Source organism: Mustela putorius, unplaced genomic scaffold (genome assembly GCF_011764305.1).
Source record: "Mustela putorius furo isolate JIRA1106 unplaced genomic scaffold, ASM1176430v1.1 tig00000174_pilon_pilon_pilon, whole genome shotgun sequence".
In the NCBI taxonomy this organism is placed as follows: Eukaryota; Metazoa; Chordata; class Mammalia; order Carnivora; family Mustelidae; genus Mustela; species Mustela putorius.
This window is the reverse complement of record NW_025421304.1, coordinates 31463852-31489789: the sequence shown is the minus strand read 5'-3', so window position 1 is coordinate 31489789 and position 25938 is coordinate 31463852. Positions and strand designations below refer to the sequence as shown.

At 45.5% G+C, this 25938-nt stretch overlaps 1 protein-coding gene across 5 annotated transcripts in view; it reads right to left on the bottom strand.

The window, feature by feature from the left end:
* Positions 1-25938, bottom strand: part of HYDIN (HYDIN axonemal central pair apparatus protein) — a 386960-nt gene that overhangs the window by 136434 nt on the left and 224588 nt on the right. For all 5 annotated transcript variants that reach the window (XM_045076288.1, XM_045076287.1, XM_045076290.1 and 2 more), the window contains 4 exons: positions 24339-24612; positions 22416-22559; positions 16647-16790; positions 10975-11288 (listed from right to left, as the gene is read on the bottom strand). In XM_045076288.1, the coding sequence (XP_044932223.1) occupies positions 10975-11288; positions 16647-16790; positions 22416-22559; positions 24339-24612 (876 nt within the window). The remainder of the gene's footprint in view (positions 1-10974; positions 11289-16646; positions 16791-22415; positions 22560-24338; positions 24613-25938) is intronic.

Genomic DNA, 25938 nt, shown 5'->3' with positions numbered 1-25938 from the left:
TTCCCACAGAGTTTTGCTGCAAGGTGAGTGGTGGAGGAATGTACCCAGATCTCCCTGACGGTCTCCAGAGGGATTTCTGTGAGAAATGGCCACTTCTATAAAAGCTCCAGAAGGTGTCCCCACTGCTACATACTCTTCGAAAGACGGCAGAACAGGTAGGCAGGCTGTGAAATCTCCCTTATAATCAGTTTCAAAGCCCTTTAGAAATACTTTCAAAACAGGATGGTTTTTTTCAAGTTGATTTCTTTTAATGTTGGGTCTTCAGGAGATGTAGCTAGCTGTGGGGCATTTTAATTAATATGAACACATAGATAAATCAGGTTGGCTCTTTTAAAAGAACCAGATCACTAAATGAACGAAGCAGACATAGCCCTAACTCAGGTTCAAATACGCACTGACGCTTTCCACTGATTTCTTTAGAAGCCAGCTTTGCTCACACTGAACGTCTACGAGGCTGATACCCTCCGCCAGCGCTGGAGGCACTGGGAAGATGCCTTAAAAAGAATGACTCTATAATAAGGTGACTGGAGTTCTACTGTAGCAACATTAAAGCAGGACGAAAAGTTTCATAACACTCAAAACTGAAATGAAAAACAGCTCAGTTCATTTCTCGATGGGGTAATGGATGTGGTATCTCAGGAAATTGGATGAAACGGTAGACGACAGGATCCCTTCCAGTGATCACCTTAAGTTAAATATGAAATGAGCAAAAGGCCTACCCTCTTCAAAGCTCTCCTTCAAAGGCTCTTGGCCTTGATCTCTTGCAGACTCACTACACAGGAACTTGTCTCTGGAAGCTCAGACTTGAGAGATGGCTACAGTCTTCCCAACAGTCCCAGAGGCTAATCTGACCCCTGGGTCAGATAAATTCACTGGCCTATCATAGCAGGAGAGGAGATCCTATGTGGATGGGCTACAGGATCCAGGCTGTGAGAGGCCTGATGAGGGAGGCCTGGGAAACTTCTAGGGGGTATCACCATGGAGTATAAGCAGGTTAGCTGGAGGCTGGCCTCACACTGTTCTCTTTCATGAGGGGCTTAAGTTTATAAAGAGTGTCACATTTATAATGGGGGGGGGGTGAGGCAACATTCACTTTATTATTATAAAATTCGGAAATTTGGCCACAGACATGTACAGAGGCAAGGCCCAGGGGGGAAGACAGTCATCTCCAAGCCAAGAAGAGGGCCTAGAACGGATCTTTCCCTCATGGCCCACAGAAGGAACCAACCCTGCCAACACTTAGATCTCAGGTTTCTAGCTTCCAGAACGATGAGAAAATACATTGTTTTAGCCTTCCAGTCTGAGGTAAAGGAGCAAACTAATATAAAATAGTACACTAATATGAACATTCAATGTTCCTTCGAACTTTCTCTGTGGGAATTCCTGTTAGTTTATCCAGACCTCAAAATTTAAAGCAAGTATACATATATATATTTTTAAGTAAATATATTAAATATATTAAGTAAATATATTTAAATATATATATTTTTAAGTAAATATATATATGTATATATATTTAAATTGGCATTTTAGCCCACTATATTACTAGAAATGGAACTGTTTCCCTCTAATTTAAAAACGAATTCCCCTTTCTTGGTTTATGTAGCCACTTTCTTCTTTCTCAGCCCTCTTTGCCTAGTCCTCTAATTCTGCCGACTCTTCCAATCAGAGTCCCCTTCCTGGGCCTCCTCGAACCACAGAATGCTAACCTGAGAAAGCCCCTTATCCTGATATCCCCAGCAGCTCATCAGCAGAGTGGAAAGAAGAAAGACCAAAGACGACAAAGCTGCACATCCCACAAACTTCTCGCATGTTGTCACAGGACCGAGAAGAACTGATTTCCACCCTCATCTCTGCCATCCCCTGTTTCTGCCAGAAGTTCTTAAATGAACAGATGGGGCTAAGGGCCATCTGTAAATGAGTTGTGACAGAGATTTACAAATCTGTTACTTTTTTTTTTTTCAGCGCATCTGTGAAGTCCTGCTCACTGGGAACTATTTCTATTGTTTACTCGGTGTCCTGTAGCACTGGGCTACCCACCAGGTTGTGCTGAAGGAGCCCAGTTTCTACACTGATTCTTGTTCTGTGGTGCGGGTGGGTGCATAGTCACGGACCTTTATTGTCATCTGTCCAGGCCCAGACCCTCTTTGTCCTTCTACTGCCAAATTTGGACTGTTTCTCTCCTCACCCGACAGCACTATCTCCCACTCACCTAGTCCCTTGAACTGAAAATCCAGGCACTGACCTTGACAGAGCGTCTTCTTCCTCCTCCCAGCCAGCCCCTCAGCAAGTCCTGTTCGGGCCTCCTCTAGCGTAGTACCTCCCACCTCGCTACAGGCCATGACGGTGCTCACGTTCCCTAGGTCCTTGGGTCTTCATTAAATGAACCTTCATTTAAATGAAAGATGGATATCCAGTAATGGGATCTATAGAAAAATGTTCTTTGATATGTCAGTAAAGCCAGCGGTCAAGGCAGGGGCTTTGCACTCAGTGCACACCCAGAGTCCGGGTCCATTGTGGGAGCCCAACGTCAAGGGAAGGGTGTTACTACGCCCCAGGACTGTCATGTGACGTGAGCTAAGATACGTAACGGGGCTGTAGCTGTGACTGGCACATGACCAACACAGTTATCATTACTTCCACGGTCAAAACTACAGAATCTTCCTCTCATGCTTTAACTATGCAGGTTTGGCCTTACACAATGGTCTACAGGAAAGAATTGCTATGGGAGACACGTTTTGCTCAGGAAGGCTGGAAGGCTGTTAAAAGAGGTTCTTCTCTCAGTAAAGTTACAGATTTGTTCACGTATTGGCGGTCCGATCCCAAGGTTTCAAAGATGGGGATGTTGTTGTTCACATGGAAGGTCTAAGCTGCAGAAGCAGAGAAGGTGATGGTGCTTCAAAGCTGGAGTCTGTGCTCCACGGTGACAGGGCCATGGTGCCGGGAAAAGGCACAGGGCCTCACAGGAGCTGCCTTTCTGGTCTGAGGGGCCTAGCAGCTTACCGCGTCCCTGGGACACTGCTAGGGTCCCTCAGATAGCCTTCCAAAAACCGGCTGCCAAATTTCATAACCAGATGCCCATTTCTTTGGCTTGAGACTCACCAGGGGAACACAAGGCATCTGATTGGCCATTGTGGTGGGCATCTTTGCTCTTGGCTACCTGGGATCCAGCATCCCTTTCTTGGCACAAGTGCCTCATGCTCCCCTCTGACAATGAGCCTGACTCTCACTTGCAGCCCAACTCCAGGGCACCACTGGGTTCCCCAGGCCTCAGCTGAGGAACCAACCACAGCCAGAGAGTTGCAGCAAAACATTTGCCAGTTGCTCATTGCAGAGAAAGAGCCTCTACCTCTTCTCCCTGGACTTGAACCTGGCATATGAGAGCTGGCACTGCTGGAGCTTGTGAGTCATCTTGCCGCTGTGTGTGCGGGATCTGCCCGAAAGTAGAGCTGACACAGCAGATGGTAGGGCAAAGAGATGGTGGGAGAGACGGGAGGGCCAGGTGATACTGCCTGACCTTGGTTCAAGCTGTGCCTGAAGCCCACACCTAGACACTTTCCGTTACACAGGCCAAGGCATTTTTTTTTTTTTTAAGTTAGACTCTCATTTGCTAAAAATCAGAACCAAAAAGTTCCTTCTGGCATTATAAGGTAGTCAGTATTGAAAAATCCATTTTTAGAAGCCAATTTGGACTGGCAGAGAGTGGAGGAAGCATGAGTGCTTGGGGCCAGCAGAGCCGGGGAGTCTGGTAGGTTGAATAAGGGGCCTCCTCCCCATGTCCCTGTTGGAATCCCCTCAACCTGTGAATGTTTCCTGGGGTAGCAAAAGAGGGACTTTGCAGATGTGATTAAGTAAAGTCTTGAGACGGGGCGATGGATCTGGGGGAGGCCAATGGTATAATCACAGGTGTCCTTGCAAGGGGGAGGCAGAGCGTGACTCGCCTGCCAAGAGTAGCGAAGGGCATGTGGTGATCTCAGCAGAGCGAGAATGATGAGAAGACACTGCTGTGGGCTTTGAGGATGGAGGAAGGGGCCAGGATCCAAGGAATGCCAGGAATGCAGCTCTGGAAGCCAGAAAGGGCAAGAAGGGGGATATTCCTAGATTTTCCTCGGAGCCCCTGGAGGGAGTAGAGGGAACCTGGCCGTGTCCACACTTGGCTTCGGCTTGGTGAAATGGATTCAGACTCTTGACCTCCCGAACGGAAAGAAAATAACATGATTTTGTTTGAAGCCACTAGTTGATGGTGATGTGCGGAGGAGGGTGTGGAGGCTAGTCCGCATTCCCACTGGCTCCATTCCTTGGGCTGTGAAATTACCCTAGCTCAGACACAGGTTGGGGAGACTTAAGGAAGAAAAAAGGGGGCCTGGAAGGGCTTCGAGCTTGACTCGGCATTGTGCCAGCTGAGGCCACAACTGAGGTGGGAGAGACGGGAGGGCCAGGTGACACTGCCTGACCTTGGTTCAAGGCCAGCTGAGGCCACCGCTTCTCTTCCCACTTTGCCCCTTCTGCTCCTTCATCAGAGCTGCGTTTCCTCTTGTGCCAGGGCTCCCTGCTTGCTTTTATTGCTTATCCAAACTTCTCTGGGAGGTGGAAAAGAAAAAAAAAACGGTGAATGCGCATTCTGAGGCATGCAGGGCTGGTGGGGAACAGAGAGGGATAGTTATGGAAGGGACTGAAGCTTAGGCCACAGAGAGGCACTTGCAGCCCTCAGGCTTCAGGCTTCAGACTGATTTCAGGAAAAAGGTCTCAAAGCCACCCCTGGGATGCTGCTTCTCAAACATGGTCTGGTATTAACATTTAATGAATGAACATTAATTAACATTAATCGCCTCGGTTTCCTCAGTAAAGGAGTGTCTGTCGGGGCGGGCATTTACTGAGCATGTATTACAGGACAGGCACAACTTCAAGAGCTCTGCTGGTAGGGGAGTCCAGGCCTCGCTGAGCAGCGTGGGACAGCCGCACAGAAGGATGCCTGGGGCGTGCCCCCAAGCAATCAATAAAGCTGTTTTTGTTTCAAAAGAAAACTAAAGAACCTGGCTGTGGAGGGGTGGGCTGAAGAGGACAAGGAGGTGCACTGGGCTGCCTGGCTTCAGCCTTGGTGAACACAGCCCGGCACCGGAAAAGGATTTTCTACCCTTTGTCAGAAAGAAAGGGGTCTGGGTCCGTCATCTTGGTGTCTAAGGACCCTGTAGCTCCAAGGCTTTAGGGTCCCAGGGGGTGCTTTGCTTAGTGGCACTTGGTGTGAAGGAATGAAGGAAAGGAAGCGACCCCTGGAGAACGGAAAGCCAGCCGCCAGTTTCAGATTTTCTTTTTTATCTCGGAGACACGTGCCCTTCACACACACATCTCATTCAATCGTCACGACAGCTCTTTTAGGCGTCTATGTTATCTGCACTTTACAGAGAAGTAAACCGGAGCACGGGGTCATATGGCCAGGACAGAGCCTGGATTCTAACCAGCCATGCCCGACTCCACAGCCCAGGACCCTAGTGACCGCTAATATGTCTTAGAACAGTTCCACTTTGGGGGCAAGAGAAATTGAGGAATGATGGAGACAGACGGAAGCATCCAGAAATGAGGCTCCCCCTACCTTCCTCCCAGTCCTTCCACCTTCCTTTTCCAATCACAGTGTTGGACAACCGATGCTCCTCGCAGAAAAATCAACGTGAGAACTACACACGTTCCTTTGCTGCAGGGCTCTGTGCCCTCAGCACCGTGCTTGATTTATTTATTTATAATCTGATTTGGAAACAAAAAGGCCACACTGGAGAAAGGGGAACCCTCCTATCCTGTTGGTGGGAATGCAAGCTGGTGCAGACACTCTGGAAAACAGCATGGAGGTTCCTCAAAAAGTTGAAAATAGAGCTACCCTATGACCCAGCAATTGCACTACTAGGTATTTACCCCAAAGATACAAATAGAGTGATCTGAAGGGGAACCTGCACCCCAATGTTTATAGCAGCAATGTCCACAATAGCCAAACCATGGAAAGATCCCAGATGTCCATCAACAGATCAATGGATAAAGAAGATGTGGTATATATAGATAGATATATAATGGAATACTATGCAGCCATCAAAAATTGAAATCTTGCTATTTGCAACGGCATGGATAGAACTAGAGGGTATTATGCTGAGTAAAATAACTAAATCAGAAGAAGACAATCACCGTATGATTTCACTCATGTGGGATTTAAGAAACAAAGCGAGGATCCTAGGGGAAGGGAAAGAAAAATAAAAGAAGATGAAGTCAGAGAGGCACACAAACCATAAGAGACTCTAAATCATAGGCAACAAACTGAGGGTTACTGGAGGGGAGGGGCGTGAGGGGATGGGGTACCCGGGTGATGGGCATTAAGGAGGGCCTGCTGTAGTGAGCACTGGGTAGAAGACTGATGAATCACTGAACTCCCCCTCTGAAACTAATAATATGCTAAATGTTAATTAATTGAATTTAAATTAAAAAATAATTTTTTTTTTTAAAAGGCCACAGTGTCACTGGAGACCACTTGGCCACGTGCTCTAGTCTCAGCATTGCCTCAGCTCTGTGGCCCTGAGCTGGAGCAGAGACAGCAGCTGAGCCGGCATCCACGTGGCTCTCTCTGGCTTCCAAGGGGTAAAGGCTGCTTCGCTTGTGGGCTGCCCTGGGTGTGTCTTTCCCGCAGATGCCATGAAGTGGCATGTTCTCTACCAGCTGAGCAGTCCTGCCAAAGAGACAGACCCAAGGGGCATGTTCCTACTGCTGGCTCTTAACCACAGACACACCCATGCCTTAATTTTCACCCCAGCTTCCTCATGATGCGTGTGTGTACACATGGCCTGGCCAGTCAGCACCGGAGTCCAGAACCCAGTCATGCTCATGAACTCACGGGGAGGAGCAGGAGTCTAAGACAGTGCCTGGCTTTCCTCTGAGACAGCGCTTTCTTAGCATGCCTGTCCATGTGGTTTCTTTCTTTGTTCTTTTATGTGACATGAGGGGAAACTTGGAAAAAAACAATGCTCAAACAAGACAGACACTTTAAATGGCCCGGTCAGGATTGCCTGCAAAGTCACACCCATGCACACACGCGTGTGTGTACACATGTGTGTGACAGGGAGAGATGGTGAGAGTGTCTGGGCATCGTCTTCCAAGCTTCTGTTTCTCTTACTAAAGGTGAGGCTTAGGAGAATTCTAATTGGAAAAGAAAGGTTAGGGTTGGGACACCTGATAAAAGGGACCTTTAGCCAATGAGTGGCTTATGTTTTTTCAGACTGTCTGCAGGGAAAGCCTGTCTAAAAGGCAAGTGGCATTTTTTTTTTTCTAATCAAGGTGACATTTATCCCTTGAACCTTTCCATTTGACAGATGCCAAGAAGCCAACAGAAAAGAATCTTTAATCAGTGATGAAATGATTCTACCTTGCCACAAATACCCGGCAAGGCAGGAGCAGTCACTGATTAGAAAATACCCTTTGAGGATCTACTCTGTGCTGTCCACTCTGTGCTGGGCTGTGGGATCCAGAGGGGACAGGACAGAGGAGTTCCCTGGCCTCCAGGGTTTGAAGGGCCCGCTGGGACGTTGGACGCTGAGCCATAATTATAAGTGTGATGTGTCCTGGAGGAGATGGGCTACCAGAGTCTATGACAGGAGAGGTCAGTAGGGAAGGGTCTCCATGGAAGCCTCCTGGGGCTGAGACTTGACAAGGGAGCAGGGGCTGGTGAGGCGGGGCATGGGAAGAGCTTGCAGTAGAGAGCACGGGCTTAGGCAGGAACGCACCGGACGGGAAAGGGGCTGGCATGGGGAGGGCAGAGTGAAGTGAGAAGCCAGGAGGAACACAGGGAGGGCCCACGCGGAGACTAACCGAGCACAGTAGGTATTCTGTACTTCATCCTAAGAAGCACGGGTGCTCACTGAAGGCTGAAAACCCGGGCCATGATCTGTTCATCACTTGGCTACCTGGGGGGGTGATGAAGCCCGGCTGGGGGCATCAACACAGTCTAGGGAAGAGAGGATGGCGCCCGGACTAGGACAATCACCATGGAAATGGGAAGGATGGGTCTGAGAAGGCAGATGAGTAGCACCTGGTGATGGGTTGCTGAGTGAGGTCAGGGACCGAGAGGATTCTGGATGCCTCTCAGGACAGCGCTGTCCCTCTTGGTGACGGGGGGCCCCGGAGGAGAGGCAGGGAGGGGCCAGCGAAGAGTCCGACTGTGGCATGGGCCACGTTAGGCACGAGCCACCTGGGAAACACCCACGAGGAGACGTCAAGAAGGAGAGGCTCTTGGGACGCAGCAGAGGGTCCAGGTGGAGAGGCAGGGGCGCCCCGGCGGCAGGGGCTAACCCCCTTCGCCAGAAGAGCGGGGCCTGGAAGGAAGCCCTGCGCCCCCCACACGGCGCCCCTGTTCCTGGGTGAGAAGGACTGGAAGGTCGAGGGGTGAAGCTGGGAAGCAGGAGAGCGCCCTGTTATTCAAAGCAAGGAAGGCTGGTGTTTCTGAAGGAGGGTTGGGGAGTTATGTTGAATGAGGAGGAGTTTTCTTTCTGAAGAAAAAAAAAAAAAAAGCTGACTTTGTTGCCTCTTGATTACAAATCTCCCCATTACTTTCAAAAGTCTGAACTCCTGGGCTCCTGGGTGGCTCCGTGGGTTAAAGCCTCTGCTTTCAGCTCAGGTTGTGATCCCGGGGTCCTGGGATCGGGCCCCGCATCGGGCTCTCTGCTCAGCAGGGAGCCTGCTTCCCCCTCTCTCTCTGCCTGCCTCTCTGCCTACTTGTGATCTCTCTCTCTCTCTGTTGAGTGGATAAATAAAATCTTTAAAAAAAAAAAAAAAGTCTGAACTCCTCATCCTGGACACCAGGCGTCTCACACACGACTGTCGATCTAGAGCCCAGACTTCTCCCTGGCTTCTCCCCCCGCCGGTGAGGTCTGCACAGCAGGCGCGCTGACGGCCCTCTGCCCACACTGTAGGTAGATGCATCCCTGCCCTTGCCCGCAGATCTGCCCCACTCCTACCCCATTCAGTCCATGCGGTTCTGAGGTCACCACGGCAGCCCTTGGTGTGGGGTAGGTGGCCCAGGCCGGCGCGGATCAGTGCTTCGCCCTCTGTGGAGCCACTGACTTGGGGAGGGGACAGGAAATGGGACTGAGTTGGTCTGATCAGAGTGAATCTCCAGAGAGTTCTGGTACAAGGCCTAATGTTCCTTTCTGGGAGCTCAGACCTGCAAGGATGCAGCCCCAGGAGTGTTAGCAGACACATGCGGGCCAGGGGAGAAAAGCTGGCCTGAGAACTCGGCTCACACAAGAGAGCGCAGAGCTGGGGGGGTGGGACGCCTGGGTCCGGTGACACTGTTTGAGCCTCGCTTTCAGCTGGGCCGGAAGCCAGAGTGAATCTGGACTTTTGAGTTGTAGGAGCCAGTGAATGTCCTTTCCTTTTTGTTTTTGTTTGGGATCAGGTTTCCTGTCACTTGTGACAGAATGGAATCCATGAACCCCAGCAACATAAACATGCTATTCCTGTGAGGCAGAGTGTTTCCTCGTGGCTCTGCCGGAGACACTGAAATGTGCTTCTCAGGACAGCCTTCTTGGATCCCTCTGGGCTGTCATCCCCGCTCTGTCCTTCCTCAGAGTCTGGTGTGATCACATGTTCCCTCCGCTTCCCCAAGAGCCTCAGGCCCGGGGTAATGTCTTACTTTTATATCCCTCACACCTCACACACTGCCTGATGTGTAAGAGTCACTTACCAAATGTTTCCTGAGTGAATGAATGAACAAATGAATTATAAGCAAAAGTTCGATATTGAGATATAGGAAGATCCTGAAGACAGAGGGGTAAATGGTTAAAAAGATATTTAAACCAATGAAAAATTAAGCATATCATCTCCAGTATTGGTCAAGCACATTTTCAAAGCACCATTATTTTAATTATGGAAATGGCCTCTCAAAAATGAGAAAGAAACAAAGCATGTCCCTTGCTCCCAGATAGAATAAATTCATGTCGCTATGTTACATCAAAAATAACTTCACAGAATCTGGTATTCAAAGCTCATTAGGTCAGGTTGGCTGATTTCATCCCAAACCGAAACAGTCCTTGGCACCTAATGAGCAGGGCCCGTCGTTCCGGCCCCGGCCCGGCTTCAATGCTATTAGATGTCTTCAGAAGACATCCAGAGCAAGCAGTGGTTACCGTGGTAACAAGCAAGGGAAGGGGAAAGCTGGCTGTCATCTATAAGATGAGGGCTGCATACGGGAAGTACCGACAAGCCAAGGAAACAACATGAGCCTTCCCTACTCAGAGTGGCTACTGGACGTTCAGGTGCCGAACACAGAGCCGGCTGAACATCCAAGGAGGCGGCTTTGGACTCCCAAGAAAATGTTCCTGAGGCCCGAAACAGGCTGTTTATATTCTTTTAAGGAGTGTTTTCCAAATTAAGTTTGGATTTAGCTGTTAATTGAACAGAGAGACACTTCGAAATCCAAATATTGTGAAGACGGCTTTCCTCTTCTGGCACTCACCACCTCCCACTGCCTTGAGCAGATATATATGTCTGCATGGACACGTGTGCATATATATGGGGTAGACCGAAACCCACTGAAATATGTAGAGCGTGGAGCTCAGTGCAGCACATATTCCCTGTATCGTAATCCTTGATTTCATGCTTTGGGTTTGAAATGCTTAAGAGAATGCTATCAAGACTTCATTTTTTTTAGCGGCGAATTTCTAATGATCCAACCACTTGATTCAAAATTAAAGCAGGCTTATGGATATTGTGCTGCTAATCTGGGGGTAATTGGTGTTTTCAAAGATGTTTTATCTGCTCTTCCTGTTCGAAAATCTAGGATTGAACAACGATTTGAGGCCCTTTGTTCTTTCTGTTAATAATTAGCTGTCGGAACTGAAACTCGAAAGACCAGCACACGGAATTCAGGAAACCCAGTGCAAAGCCTGCAGGAGAGGAGAACGACCAGCAGAGAAGGGCTGTGAGGGACTGCCGGGCACGTGGTACCTGATCTGATTTTCCTCGTCGTCCACCAGGAAGAACCAGCGGAACTTCACCAGCAAGGGGCTGCAGTTGGTGATTGTCACGTATCGAATGACCTCGGTGTCGTTCAGGATACAGCCGAAATCCAGCTCCATGGTCTCAAAGCTGAGGTTGGGGTAGTTCACTTCTCCCCGCAGGTTCAGGCTGTCTACTTGGGGGTGCTCTATGTATTTGATCGCTAGAATCTCTTCTGCCACCCAGTTGTTCAAATCGTTTCTGTAGGAAGGGTCGAATTTGACCAGCAACTCTTTTTCTCCATCAATCTCCAGTTTAATGGGCTACAAGCAAGATAATGGGGAATTACTAACTTTTGTACTGTGCATTTCCAACAAGCTCCATGAAACAGGACAACCAAAGTGATCTCTATGTATTCATACACATACACAAACACAGATGCACACATCTGTACACACAGATTAGTATGAAATGCATATATATCCACACTTCTTTGGTCCCTAATTATATGTTCACACCTATGCATAATTAAATAGCTAGTATATCTAAATCTATATAGATATCTATACTATATCGATAACTATAGGTATTTTATATACATAAAGGCACACACACATATTTTATTAGTTGGAAACAAAAGCAAGGAGAATCTGGATAAGAATCATCTGAAGGAAAGGATTTTGGTAATAGTTGTGGAGTGACAAGGATTGAGGAGTTGCAAAAGGGAAAGTCTGCAATGAGTAACTATTATAAAATACTCTTAACTGAAAATGAGTTAGATTTTAAAATGCTCTTCCTAGACAAGTGGGAAAAATCTGCTGCTTAAGAAATGTTTAAAAAGCCTTCTACAGCCCTGGGGGAGGGGCTCGGGAGCAGGTGACCCAGAAAGGGATGGATGAGGCAATTTCATTTCTTTACTCCTGTCTGCAATTCTAACTCTTAAGCACAGTGTTAGCTACTTTCTGCTGTTTTCCATTCAACTTAAAATGACACTTGGGAGCTTGGCAGAGTTTGTTTAGTGGACGGTGTTTATCCTTTTCTCTCTCTGATGCAAATCCTCCTGTGTTCCTTGCCGCCAAGGTCACTGGAACACCTTAGGATACAAAGCCTGGCTACCAGTTGGCTTTCCTAGGAGTTGCTCAATTCCCACAGTTAATCCGCAGGAAAGGCACCTCCTGGTTTTGCAGAAAGCGCCCCGAGGCAGTCGAGGCAGTCGGAGGCAGGACTGAGTGTTTTACAGAGCTCTTGCCTCTCTGCGGAGTTGGGAGTTCGAGGGTTCAGGTCTTTCCCTGAGCACCTCAGTGTGACAGGATTAGATGGCTTCGGTGGCTAAAGCCAACCACCTGACTCAAGAACCAGAGGAAGGCCAGGGACCCTTCAGTCAGTTCATCCCATCCGCGAGCATGGCCGGCCCCCTGCGCAGGTGGCCAGGGCACAGCGACAGCGCATTCCTGCAGCTGCCGCCATGTCCAGCACGAGTGACTACGATGCCTGCCATTTCCAAATCTTCAAAGATCGACCTGAAGGCTTTCTCCCCTTTGTCGTTTTGTAGAAATGATACACAGCTGCAGAAGGCTGCATTATGTGTAAAAGCACAAAGAAGAGAAAGGAGAAACTCATCTACAATGTCACCACATGTTATTTCTCAGAGTTAACGTTTTTTAAACATGAGTCCAGACAGAACGGATGGGTAAATATGATTTTTACAAAAAATGAAATTAGACTAATTTTTTAAGTATTTGGGTTTTTCCTAAAAACAAAAACAAAAACCACCTGAAAAAAAGTATTCTGACTCTGGAGCCAGACTGCTTGGGTCCAAATCTGTCTTCTGCCAGTTACCAGGTCTGTGAATATGAGGAAAGCTGCCTAGACTTCCTAGACCTCAGCTTCTCTATCTGTGAAATAGGGGTAATAACAGTCCCTACTTTTTTTTTTTTTCTTCAAGATTTTATTTATTTATCAGAGAGAGAGGGAGAGAGAGCAAGCACAGGCAGACAGAGTGGCAGGCAGAGGCAGAGGGAGAAGCAAGATCCCTGCCGAGCAGGGAGCCCGACACGGGACTCGATCCCAGCACTCTGGGATCATGACCTGAGCCGAAGGCAGCTGCTTAACCAACTGAGCCACCCAGGCGTCCCAGTCCCTACTTTTTTTTAAGAGGCTAAAATGAGTTAATATTTATGTAATGTGTTCAGAGCGGTGCCTGGCACACAGTGCAAGTATGGTATATGAATGCCGATTACTACTTTGTGATCAAGAAGATAGCTAAGTATTAAGCAGTTTCAAATTTAGATAATAGCTTACTGAGGCCGCCTGTAAAAAGGAAGGAAATATCAACACACTTATGCTCCCTGCATCTCCCAGTTTTTATTGGCTGTAGTGTTCCTTTTTAAATGTAGAGCTTTCAAACGTTCTGCTCCCAAGTCATAACCACCAAAGTCGTGTAGTCCCAGTTCTACAGCTGAATGGGCTCAGTGCTTCCCACCAGTCTTTCCCTTCGAGGCTTTTCCATTGCCGAGTGCTTTATTCGGTTCTTCTCCTGCATTGTGTGTTCTTTCTCCTGTTGTATTTCATTGGCCCCAGTTGTCTGAATGCTGTGTTCATTGATTCTCGCATTTTGAGAGTGTCTGCCTGTTGTCTTTATGCTCAAAAGACGGTAGCTGGGTTGCTCTTTCTTGGAAAACTCTGTAGTAATTGCTCCCTTGTCATCCGGCATTAAGTATTATCATGGAGAAGTCTGTGCTGAGTCTAAACTTCTCCCTTGACGGGCCCTTTCTTTTCTGCTTAGAGACCATAGAACTCTGTGGGTCTCAGTAAGACCAGGAACTTCACTAAGATATGTCTCCCTGTTGAGTATTTCATAACATTCTGTCCCAGGACAAGGTATGGACTTACTTTAAAAAATAGAAACCTCTTATTCAAGCCAACTAGTTCCCCTTCCCTGAAGTAATCAAGGTCACAAGTGTCTTGCTTATCCCTGTTGGAGATATTGTATGAATAGAAAATCATGTTCAGGTACGTATTTTTAAAATTTTTTATACACATGAGAGCATACTGTGCACTCCTGTTTCACCACTTGCTTTTGCCACTGGGAGATCATCCATCAGTGCATATGGAGTTGCCTTGTAGCAGCATTTTATTCTATCGTAAAATTCTGCCAACATTGACTTAACCAATCTCCTACTGATAGATTTTGGCTCCCAATATTTTGCTCTTATTATCAATGCCTCAGTGAATATCCTTGCTGAAGGGTAAATTCTTAGCAATAGAAGAAGTAGATCAAAGGGTATGGGCATTTAAAATTTTTTTTTTTTTTAAAGATTTTATTTGACAGAGAGAAAGATCAGAAGTAGGCAGAGAGGCAGGCAAAGAGAGAGGGGGAAGCAGGCTCCCTGCTGAGCAGACAGCCTGATGCGGGGCTCGATCTCAGGACCCTGAGATCATGACCTGAGCCGAAGGCAGAGGCTTAATCCACTGAGCCACCCAGGCGCCCCGGCCATTTAAAATTTTAAATTAAAATTTAAAATTTAAATTTTCACAGCTGTAGCCATATCACCTGATGTATACCTTTCCCAACACTGTTTCCACAAGCCTTCCCAACACAGAAAACTACCCAATTTTTGCTCTTTGCTAATCTGATAGGAAAAAAAAAATGTGTTTCATCGTAATTTGAATTTCATTTCATCTAATGTAATTAAAGTTGAGCACATCTTCATGTTTAAGAGCTGCTTTATTTTTCTTTCGGTGAACTCTGTTCATTTCCCTTGTCTATTTTCCTAATGGGCTGTTGGTATTTTTCCTATTGATTTGTAGGGGCTCTTTATTTTTTTAAACTGTACATATGCTTTTATTAAAGTTATACATGCAAATAATATGAAAGGTCAGACTGCACTTTAAGAGTTACTACAAGAAGCGGTAGTTCCTGACCCAACCTGGCATCCCAACAATCCAGAGGCTGTCACGTCTCAATTCGTATTATGGGGCTGGTCCATGGAGCAGCTTCCTTGGGCAGAGACGGGATGATCAAGTTGTGGACATACCCCAGATGCCAGGCATAATGCCGAAGGGGTGAAACTCACACTAGAAACATCAAATTTCCCCTGACATTTTTACCAGTTTCTCTGGGAAAGAGCACTTATCTTTAGGTCTTAGAATAAGAGCCAGCTGCCCACATTTTTTGTGTGGGGTCAGGAGGGACAGCTGTCTAGTGCCCGTGGAAGTCCTCTATTTCTAGTGCTTGCTTCACACTTCTTACCTCTGATCTCAGGCTATTTAGGCTGAATGACTCCAACATCTTTGAGATTTCACTGGAGAATTTTCTAGAATGCAGGTTTTTGTGGCTTTTTGTCAACCTATTCCATCCTCACTCTCTCTTCTAGGATTTGTTCAAATCTCTTATTATTTGGTTATCTCTATCCTCTTCTCACTTGATTTTATTGTTCTGGGCTTCTTTCCTTCTGATCATTTCTACTTTTATCTTAAGGTTTCAGGAGGGACAAGAGAGTGGGTCTGATCTACCACCTAGACTGAGAAAGCTGGTCATGTCTGAATTTCCATTTTGTCATCCCACTTGTTCTCCTTTGCTCTGAGTTTAGTCTTTGTCTCCACTTAGAACTCTTGTATCTCATCTTTAAGTTTTTTTTTTTTAAAGATAGGTCATACCATCTATCATTTCTTTGAGACTGTAGAGAACAACATTTATACTTTTGGTCCTCCTCCTTGTGTAGGTTCCCTGGCAGTAGGTTTTTCTTCTGCCTCTTCTGTATTTTATTCCTCTGTTCAAAGATCTTAGCTGTTTCCCCCCCCCCCCCCAGCTCAGGCTTGAAGGTAACCCAGTAAAGAATTGGGGGTGGGGAGGGGAGTGTGGTCAGGCAGTTTACAGCCACCAGCTGGGAACCGTAGACAACCCTCTCCCTAAGCAGTTCTGTACCCCCGCTCCCCCCAGGATCCATTTCCCTGAGTGAGTCTCACTGCAAATCTTCAGTCATAGGTTCCCTCTTCTGAGGTCGCACTGTCACTGCCTGGCCTCCCTTCCTCCTTGATGTCACTCCTTCATGAGCTGTCTCCCTAGCCTGGGAAGCTGAGCACAGCGGTGTGTGGATCTGGTTTCTCCTTCCCTCCTTCCCCACGGCTCTTCTGTGCCACCTGCCCTATGGCCTGACCATTTCCACTGGCGTCCTCATGTCCAGCAAAGAAGCACGGCGGTGATCCTTTAGGGATATTTAGAGAACACTGCGTCCTGCCTCAGACCGGGGGCTCGGTAAGCTCACAGCCTTCTCCTTCGGCCCAGTTTGGATTTCTTAGTATCTAGAGATGGGCTCTCTGGTCTAGGGACGGGTTTTAGCTACTTCCTGTTGGCTAGAGTAGGGAGCTTTGGTCCAATTTGAGAAAGTAGAATTAAAAGATCTCTAATGTCATCAGTGGGAAGTCACTGTTCTCTGAAGATTCCAATAGGCAGGAATGAAGGGTCATCATAATGAGCCAAAGTTCTTGCACTGTTAATAACAGTTGGTTGACATCGGAGTTTATGACATTTCAAAGTGTCTATATTCTTCCCTCTTTGTTTCTTGAATTCTTTCTATTTGTCTAGACGGAAATTAGGTAGTATACTGACATTGTTCTCTGCCTTTGTCACACACACAACTCTCCCAGGAGCTCGTTAGGACAGCCTTCTGTCAACTTACCTCAGGAATTAATGGCAGGGGAGATTTATCAGTCTCGCAGATAAAGAAGGGTCCGCTTGTTGAAAGTAACACATTCACGGGCAGGGTGGAAATGTTCTTTATAACCAAGGGCTGGTAATCAGGTTCCAGGATAGTGTTAGGTTTCTGCAAAAGAGGAAAAAGAGGAAAGCGAGTTATGGCAAAAATAGTAAGCCTTTAGCAGCCAAAGTCTCATGTTCATTGTTAACAGTAAAATTAGCATTTCCTACCCATCCTTGCTCGCTGCCTTTTTTCTCTTGGGCGGATTTAAATAAATCATTTGGAATTTACAGTGGACTATTGATAAATGAACTTACGTAAGCCAGAAAACACGGATTAGATTTCTTACTCTTTTGTTACCAGGGTAAACACACCTATACAAGCCAAGCCTCTCGATAGTACTGTTACTATAGGTTTCTAGTATCATAAAACAAAATTTAATAAATTAGTGATATCTTGTAGAAGAACCCTGCCTCATTATAATGAACAGAACATTTCCCTTTTACAATATTTCTTCTATGCTTAAAATATCCAAGTTGCAAAAATTTATATGTTTGCAATATATTGTTACAGTGACAAATGTTCACAACCATTTCCTGTACATTTTTCCTGGTAAGACTGGGATAGTTGATTTAGAAGCTTCTCTTCACTTTCTTAGACACATCAAATTTAGTTTTTCAACTGGAGAAAGCATCAGAAATGTTCAGCATCTTTAGCTGAACATTTTTCTCATTCTGATGTGGGAGCCCATGTTATTTCTCGTGTGCTGTGGAAAGGGTATCCTTTAATATCAGCAGGAGGTAACCACAAGCTCAGTCTCCGGCTTCTGAAGAGAGCCTTCCACCAATCGTGCCCACAACTCTAGCCTGTTTTCACCAGCCCTCATTGTTTTGATTTGCTTTTTCCCCTTGTTCCAATTTCAGTTAAATCCTTCTGATCCTATATTTTGGTCAGACTCTGTCCCTGCTTCTTTGTTTGACACAGTCTTCCTTCTGCTGTGGTCCCTGTCCCCTGGTTCTAGCTCGGAGGGGCTCAGGGAACCAGGGCCGGTGATGTCTCTGTCAGTTTGGGCTGCTATAATGAATGTCATAGACAGGGTGCTTTAAGCGACAGACATTGATGTCTCAGAGTTCTGAAGGCTAGAGAGTCCAAGATCAAGGTGCCAGCAGATCTGGTGTCTGGCTTAGACGGCTGTCTTCTCACATGGCTGAGAGGGAGATCATCTCTCTTGTCTCGAATTTCAGGGCACTCATCCCATTCCTGAGGGCTCTGTCTTCACGACTTATTACCTCCCAAAGGCCCCACCTCCAGCATCACCACTCTGAGGACTAGGAGTTCAGTCTATGAATCTGGGGTCGAGGGTTCAGGAGGACACAAACATTCAGTCCTTAACAGCTGGCTTAAGCCTCCTCTGCCTTCGTTGTACTCCACTGGTCCCCTGTGCACACCCAGAGTTCTTTCAGGGGTTCAGTCTGGCACTTGGCACGAGATGCCAGCCATTGTTTCCCTCCCTCTAATACAGGTACTGGCTTCACCTTGTATTTGCAGATGATATAATACAGTCTGGGGAAGGGATGAAGCAGCATGTTGGGGCCATACAAAGGCTAACTACCCAGTGACCTTCCTTCAGACAGCGCTGTCACCTCAGGAAGCCGTGACGTGAAGAAGCCATACTTGGTTGGTTTTGGCAAGAGGCCATTTAGAGGTTAGCGATGACAAGGAGTCGATGCACACAGAGCCATTCTATTTTAAGATGACCCCTTCTCTCTGGGTTGTTTGTTTGTCTCCCCACATATCAGGAGACGGGATTTGCTGCTGGACTTCATGAAGCAAACTGGCTGCTACTTTCAGTTGACCTTTTCAATTCCACAGAGATGTGGCTTTATCTGTGTGGTTATGAGTGGTACCACAGTTATAAAGTAGATCAAATCTGAGGAAATGGTTATAGAAGAATTCTTCCCATAGGCAGGGCTGGTATCATCAGATATCTAATGTCCTGGTATCTAATGTCCTAAATCAGACCCACTGCCTTGAGCCCCAAAAGAGACAGGACAGATAATTGGGTGTTACATAATTAACTCGGAACACCAACACCAACAGACCTCTTGTGCATGCTGGTTAATAAAGTTGCATTTCTTCATTGTCCCTGATAGGGCTTACATGTGAGTGGGAAATAATGAAAAACACAGTAGTTGAACAGAGTTCACAGTTACGATATTTGGGGGGAAGAAGAGAAGGGCAAAAGCAAACGAACACAGAGTTATGATAATTTGTTTCTTAATTCAGTAAGTTGCTATCTTATTCAAAATATTTGCTCTTTTATTCTAGTGATAACAGAGATTTAAACAAGAATTAAAAAAAAAACAACACCTAAGGCTTAAGGATATAAAAAGAAGGAAAGGAACACTATGCACACATTTTTATGAGTGTTTATAGGTTCACAAAAAAATCTAATAAGAAACCAGGCTGCATATTTAACATACACTGTAATGTCTTGCATAAAATATTCAATAAATATTTGCTGAATTTTCTCTGAATAACCAAATTTAGAGGAAATGCAATGTCATTGAATTTGGTGCAGCTGTTGCCAATAAATTTCTCTCCTGATTACTTTAAAAGGAAAATTTTAAGATAGAGCAATGAAAATGTAATAACTAAGCAGGAACTCGTGTAGTATTAATTTTTATATATCTCATAGAGCTTGTTACAGTTGACCATCCTATAACTGAAACCCCTATTCTACTTCTTCAAAGTCTACTTTCCCCACTAGCCTATTAAGCCAGGGTTTTGCTGTGTCTTTGCTGCCATATGATGTAAGTGCCCCCAAATTATCTGTTGGTTTGAAGTGAACTTGTACACCTGCCCTCCCCTCCTGGATTATAAGCTCCCTTATTCCTCTCCTAGCAGAGCCCTTTATCTACGGTGGATGCTCAAGAGATGTTTAATATGAACGAAATATAATGGAATCCACTACCAGAAACAATGGTCTTGAACATTCTCCTGTGAGTCTCCAGGTAACAGAAGGATTCCTGGTGGCTTGCTCCATAATCAGTTAGGCACTGCCAAACTCAGTCCATCTGTAGGATACCACGTCAGGACCTAGCTTTGATTACTTATGTTCCATGCTATGGAACAACAGCTTAATTAATACTTAGTTTTCCCAGTTGGCTGTGAGGTTCATCTGGGAGGGACTATTCTCACTGTTCTATCCCTAGTCTCAACACAGTGCCTGGTTTGTGGTAGGCCTTGATAAATATTCCATTAGGCAGCCAGTATGACTGTTCCAATGAATACATCTGACCATGTCACTCCTCTCCCTGCCTATAGCCCTCCAATGGCCACCCAGAACAAAACCCAAAGTCAAGAACATGCCTCCCAGTCATGCCAAACCCATCTGGCCTCTGCCCATTTTCTCTAGATGGCCCTCCCGTCATTCTGGGCACATTCTCTAAGGTGACCTTTTAGTTCTGTATACTCCCAACCTCTTTCCTAACTCAGGCCCTTTGTATGTGCTGGTCCCTCTGCTTGTGATTCTCTGCCCTGCCCTCGTCACCAGACTCACTTCTATTTCTCCTTCAAGTCTCAGCGTGAGGCCCTTGCTGAAGGAAGCCCTCTGTGATCACATGTACAAATAAAGCCATGTCTCCAAGACATGTTCTCACAGAGCCTTTTATCTCTTTTCCATGGCACGTTTAAGACTGAATCTTAAATATATAATTTTAATAATTTGTTTAGTCTGTAACCTCAACCAGTCTCTTAGCTTTGACTATGTCAGGCTGGTTCACCAGATTTCCAGCCCCAATACAGTCCTCAGCTTGGAAGAGATATTCTCTACGTCTCTGGTTTGGATTTTACATAATTCTAGGATGGAAGTCTGCTTAGGAATAGGCGACATCCTGCTGTGATGTGTCGCCCACCTCCTCACCATCCTGACCCCCTGCACCAAGCAGCGAGCATTCCCAGCTTTCCCCATCCTCTGCCTCCTCCATTCATTGCATGTCCCCAATGGCCATATAAAGTCATGGGCATTTATAGCCACATAAATTAAAGAGTGTGAATCTGTTTAAGCTGATAATTCTCAGGCGGTGTTAGGTGATCTGCATAACAGCTTAACTTCCATTTCCATTTCCTCACACGTGCCATGGGAACAACAACAGAAGCTACAGCACAGATTGTCTTGAGGAAACAGCTGGGAAAGTGCATGTGAGAAGCACAGCTTGACACCACTGGATACCATTCAGTTAAGTGGTGGCTATTCTTTTTTTTTTTTTTTTTAAATTTAAATTCTAGTTATTTAACATACAGTGCAATGTTGATTTCTGGAGTAGAATTCAGTGGTTCATCACTTATGTACAACACCCAGTGTTCCTCAGAAGTGCTCTCCTTAATGCCCATCACCCATCCAGCCCATCCCCTACCCCCCTCCCTCCAGCAACTCTTAGTTTACTCCCTGTCATTAACAGTCTCTTCTGGTTTGTTTCCCTCTCTTCTTTTCCCCCTCTGATATGTTCATCTGTTTTGTTTCTTAGATTCCACCTATGAAATCACATGGTATCTGTCTTCCTCTGATTGACTTATTTCACTTAGCATAATACACTCTAGCTCCATCTGTGTCTTCATGACTGGCAAGATTTCATTCTTTTTGATGGCTGAGTAATATTCCACTATATCTATCACATCTTTAACCATTCATCATTTGATGGACATTTGGTCTCTCTCAATAGTTCAGCTACTGTTGATTATGCTGCTATAAACACTGGGGGGTGTGTACCTTTTCAAATCTGCATTTTTGTATCCTTTGGGTAAATACCCAGTAGTGCAATTGCGGGATCATAGGGTAGCTCTAGTGTTATTTTTGAGGAACCTCCATTCTGTTTTCTAGAGTGGCTGCACCAGCTTGCATTCCCACCAACAGTGTAAGAGGGTTCCCCCTTCTCGTCACCCTCACCAACACCTGTTGTTTCTTGTGTTAGTTTGAGCTGTTCTTACTGGTGTGAGGTGGCATTTCATTGTGGTTTTGATCTGTATTTCCCTGATGCTGAGTGATGTTGGGCATATTTTGTTTTGTCTGTTAGCCATCTGGATGTGTTTTTTTGCAGAAGTGTCTATTCATGTCTTCTGCCTATGCCTTAACTGGATTATTTGTTCTTTGGGTGTTGAGTTTGATAAGTTCCTTACAGATTTTGGATACTAACCCTTTATTGGATATGTCATTTGCAAATACAGGCTGCCTTTTAGTTTTGTGATTGCTTCCTTTGTTGTGCGGAAGCTTTATATCTTGATGAAGTCCCAACAGTTTATGTTTCCTTTTGTTTCCCTCGCCTCCGGGGATGTGTCTAGTAAGAAGTTACTACGGCTGAGGTCAGAGAGGTTGCTAGTGGCACCTATTCTTACTGATTATAATTATCAATAATTCTACTCCAACCCTTTCTATACTGTGATGTTTATTTAATCTAGTTAGAGTAAAGAGATCAACTAAAATGCATTTTTAGTGTGCTGGAATACCCCTTCACTTACTTTGGTCTTCTAAATCAGGAATGGTGGAAGTAGAATTTCCATAGCAATTTACATTTCAGAGGAAAGTAGGTTTAGATTCAGAAGGTTTAATTCAATGTGTATTGGCCTCTGAAGCTTAAAAGACACTGGCTGGGTGTGGGTGTCAACAGTCTTCCCATTAATTTAGCTTCCAAAATGAAAATGTGAACATGCTGACCCCTCCCCGACCCACCCCGGGCAGCAAGCCACACTGACCTTCTCCAGTCGGTATATGAGCTGTTTCGTGGACAGCTGGATAAGTGGCGCTATAAACTCACAGAGGATATTCACAGTCATCACCAAGCTCTTCCCCTTTTGTGCCCCGATCATGGCATGGCACACCAGCTTTTCTTTGACTTTCTGTAAAGGAGATACACCGGCACTTTTGGAATATCCATTGCTCTGAAAACTTATTTCTCAACAATCAGCAAGCTAATTCTCAACTACCTGCCTGGAAACCCCAGGGACAAAGCACATTCTTCTGAGCGGTACATTTCAGGGATGCTCTCTGTCACACTATTATTAAAGTCTGACTGGCTGACTATGTCCTAGGTGGATCCTGTGTTGGTTTCTGACTGCTCCTGAGGACACAATCGATTTACATTCAGTTTAACATGTATTATGTATCAGGATGGTTAGGGACTGGACATACAGAACAGTGGCAGACGAGGCAGGTAAAATCCATCCTGGGCTTAAAGTTCAATGGTACATACAAGATTTCTTATCAAGCTAGTCAGGAGCTACGACTAGAAAAATGTTGCCTTTCATTCTTGAGTATTTAAAAATCATGCTATAGAAACCAATATTTCTTTGGACCAAAGAGGCCCAGATTTTTATAAAGTACAAAGGGCTTAGAGTGAAGTGATATCTCGAATAGTTTATACTGAAGAATATTCAGGTTTTGGATGTTAATGAATTTAAGTCTCTTCTCAATTATGTACTACAACAGGGAAGAACATTCGGGAGGCTTTTAGTAAATCTTAAACTGAATTTAGAATCCCAGCTGCTCAGATTTAATGCCTTTAAAAATACGATCAGCTCTCGAGAACAACATTGTAGATGTGCTCCCGCAACAGACTGCCGGTGTCTTGAGATGAGGGGCTGCGTTCTAGCCATCATGCAGCCTCAGTGCCTAGCACAGTGTTTGTCGTGGGGTACGTACTCGGTAAAAGTTGGCTGAATCCCTGAATACCAGAAAGAAAGAGCACATTATTTATTCCACAATGGGAAATAACCTTTTCATTTTTGCACTGAGGATGTGTTTTGCCTGAAAATGCTCTGCGAAGAAAGAATGTAAAGCAAATAAAGTCTGTGACCCTAGAGGAGCTAAGGCAAGGGACAGGCTTTCCCATCTTGTCTGCTGGGAGACCAATTTCTCCCATTTCCTATTGCATGAGGAAAAAGTTCAGTATCACCTCCTACTTGAGTGACACCAGCAGGAGCTCAAGCATGATCATTTTGTATCCACAGAGCTCGCATTTGTGAGGTAGAAGAGGCTCAGGTGTGATTTAGGACGTTTCTTTTATTTTTTTGATGGTTTCCAATTTCTATGAGGGAATACAAATAAACAGACAATGATTTGGAACTGCTTAAATGTTTAAAGCAGAATAGTGATGATATAAATATGAGCAGGACATCAAAGCTGATAATAACTCAGCTTTTTAGTTGACAAGCAAAACAATGAGGGTTATAAATAGGAAACTGTTGTGTGAGGTTCAGAGGGAAGGGACCAAGGATGTCCCAATCCTTAGATAGGAGAGTTGCCTGAGAGTGTCTCTAAAAACATCCTTTTTGAAGAAATGTGAAATTAATATTGCTAAGTGTTGAGAGGAGGCTTAGCTTTGGCTGAACGCTGGCTATCCCTCTGCCAAAGACTTGCTGGCTGGTCCCTGCTGACCCTGGGGAGGAGAACCTACTTGAAATGGCAGTGTAAGGTTGGGCTCATGGTAGCTGTAGAAACAAACAGAAAACTGAGCAGAGCTGAACCCTGAGAGCAATGGGTGCTGCCATGGTAACTCCGTGCTGTGTGAAATGAGCAACCACATCCTTTCTTCAGATAAATGTCAAGGGACTCTCCTAAGAAATAGAGCAAAGATTTATTTAGGGGAAAAATAGCTTCTAAATGTGCTATCCTCTTACCCTGGGAGTAGCAGAATAGCCTTCGAGTATCACGTCGATCGTCTGGTCAGGGTACAGCTCCATTCTGACGGGATGGAGCTGAAACACGGGGCCCAGGGGCACCCTGGACTCCTGGGAGCCCTGAGGTTGGGGCTGGCTCTTAGCAAGACCCTTCTTAGCCCGTCCCTTCTTGCTCAGCTTGCCCTGTGGACGAAAATCTTCATTCATCCAGAACAACTGTTGGACCCGACGCCCTTTGTTGGTCAACTTGAAGCGATAATAGTAGGTGTCCAGGCTGGAAAAGAGGAGGCAGGGGTTGAGAGCACTCAGCTTTGGGGTGTTCTGTTCAGTTTACCACACTTGGGATTTACTCCTCTGAAAGTACTTAAAAAGGGAGTAAAGAAATGGACATTATTATTTTTTTTAATTTAGGAAGGCTACATGATGAGGCTATGAGGAGGCTCCGCAGTAACACTTTTAACACAGGACACTTTTATGTCCATTAAAACATAATGGAGTCCACAGCCTTGAGTCCGGCACCTGGGTCTGGTCCCTGAGTTTCCATCACCAGGGACAGGGCACAGAACACAGACACAGTATGTGCGAAAACCACTCTAATTTATGAGAAATGATTCTGAGGAGTGATAGGAAGACAAAATACCTCCTGGAGGAGAAATATATTTCAACCCCTGTTGAGTAAATTTCCACTGACTGAGCAAAATACCTTGTGATGTGCTCAACTTGAAGGGCACTTGGAAGAGAAACCACATATACCCAGCAAGCCCGGCCAGAGCTCAAGGGGACTGTATGATGGACCACAACCTCAGCTGGATTAGTCATTTTTCCTAGACTAGTCCTTTAAAAATGCTGCTATTTCATTCATGAATTCATTTTTTTGTTCATTCATCTATACTATAAATATTTATAAAGAACCTCTTGATTGGCTCTTTGTGAGGCACGGGATTTCTAAGAACTTGGCTCAAACATGATTTTGTTTAGTATTTTTTTAAAAACTGATTTAGGGGCACTTGGGTAGCTCAGTTGATTAATCTGCCTTCATCTCAGCATCTGCTTTCAGCTCAGGTCATGATCCCAGGGTCCTGGGATCAAGTCCCACATCAGGCTCCCTGCTCAGCACGGAACCTGCCTCTCCCTTCTCCTTCCTGCTTATGTTCTCTGTTGCTATCTCTATCTCTCTTTTTCAAATAAATATATAAAATCTCAAACTCAACACATACAAAACAGATAATCATATCAAAAAATGGGCAGAAGCTATGAACAAACATTTCTCCAATGAAGACATACAAATGGCTATCAGACACATGAAAAAATGTTCATCATCACTAGCCATCAGGGAGATTCAAATCAAAACCACATTTAGATACCACCATACACCAGTTAGAATGGCCAAAATTAGCAAGACAGGAAACAACATGTGTTGGAGGGGATGTGGAGAAAGGGGAACTGTTGGTTAGAATGCAAGTTGGTGAAGCCTCTTTGGAGAACAGTGTGGAGATTCCTCAAGAATTTAAAAATAGAGCTTCCCTATGACCCTGCAATTGTACTACTGGGTGTTTACCCCAAAGATACAAATGTAGTGAAAAGAAGGGCCATCTGTACC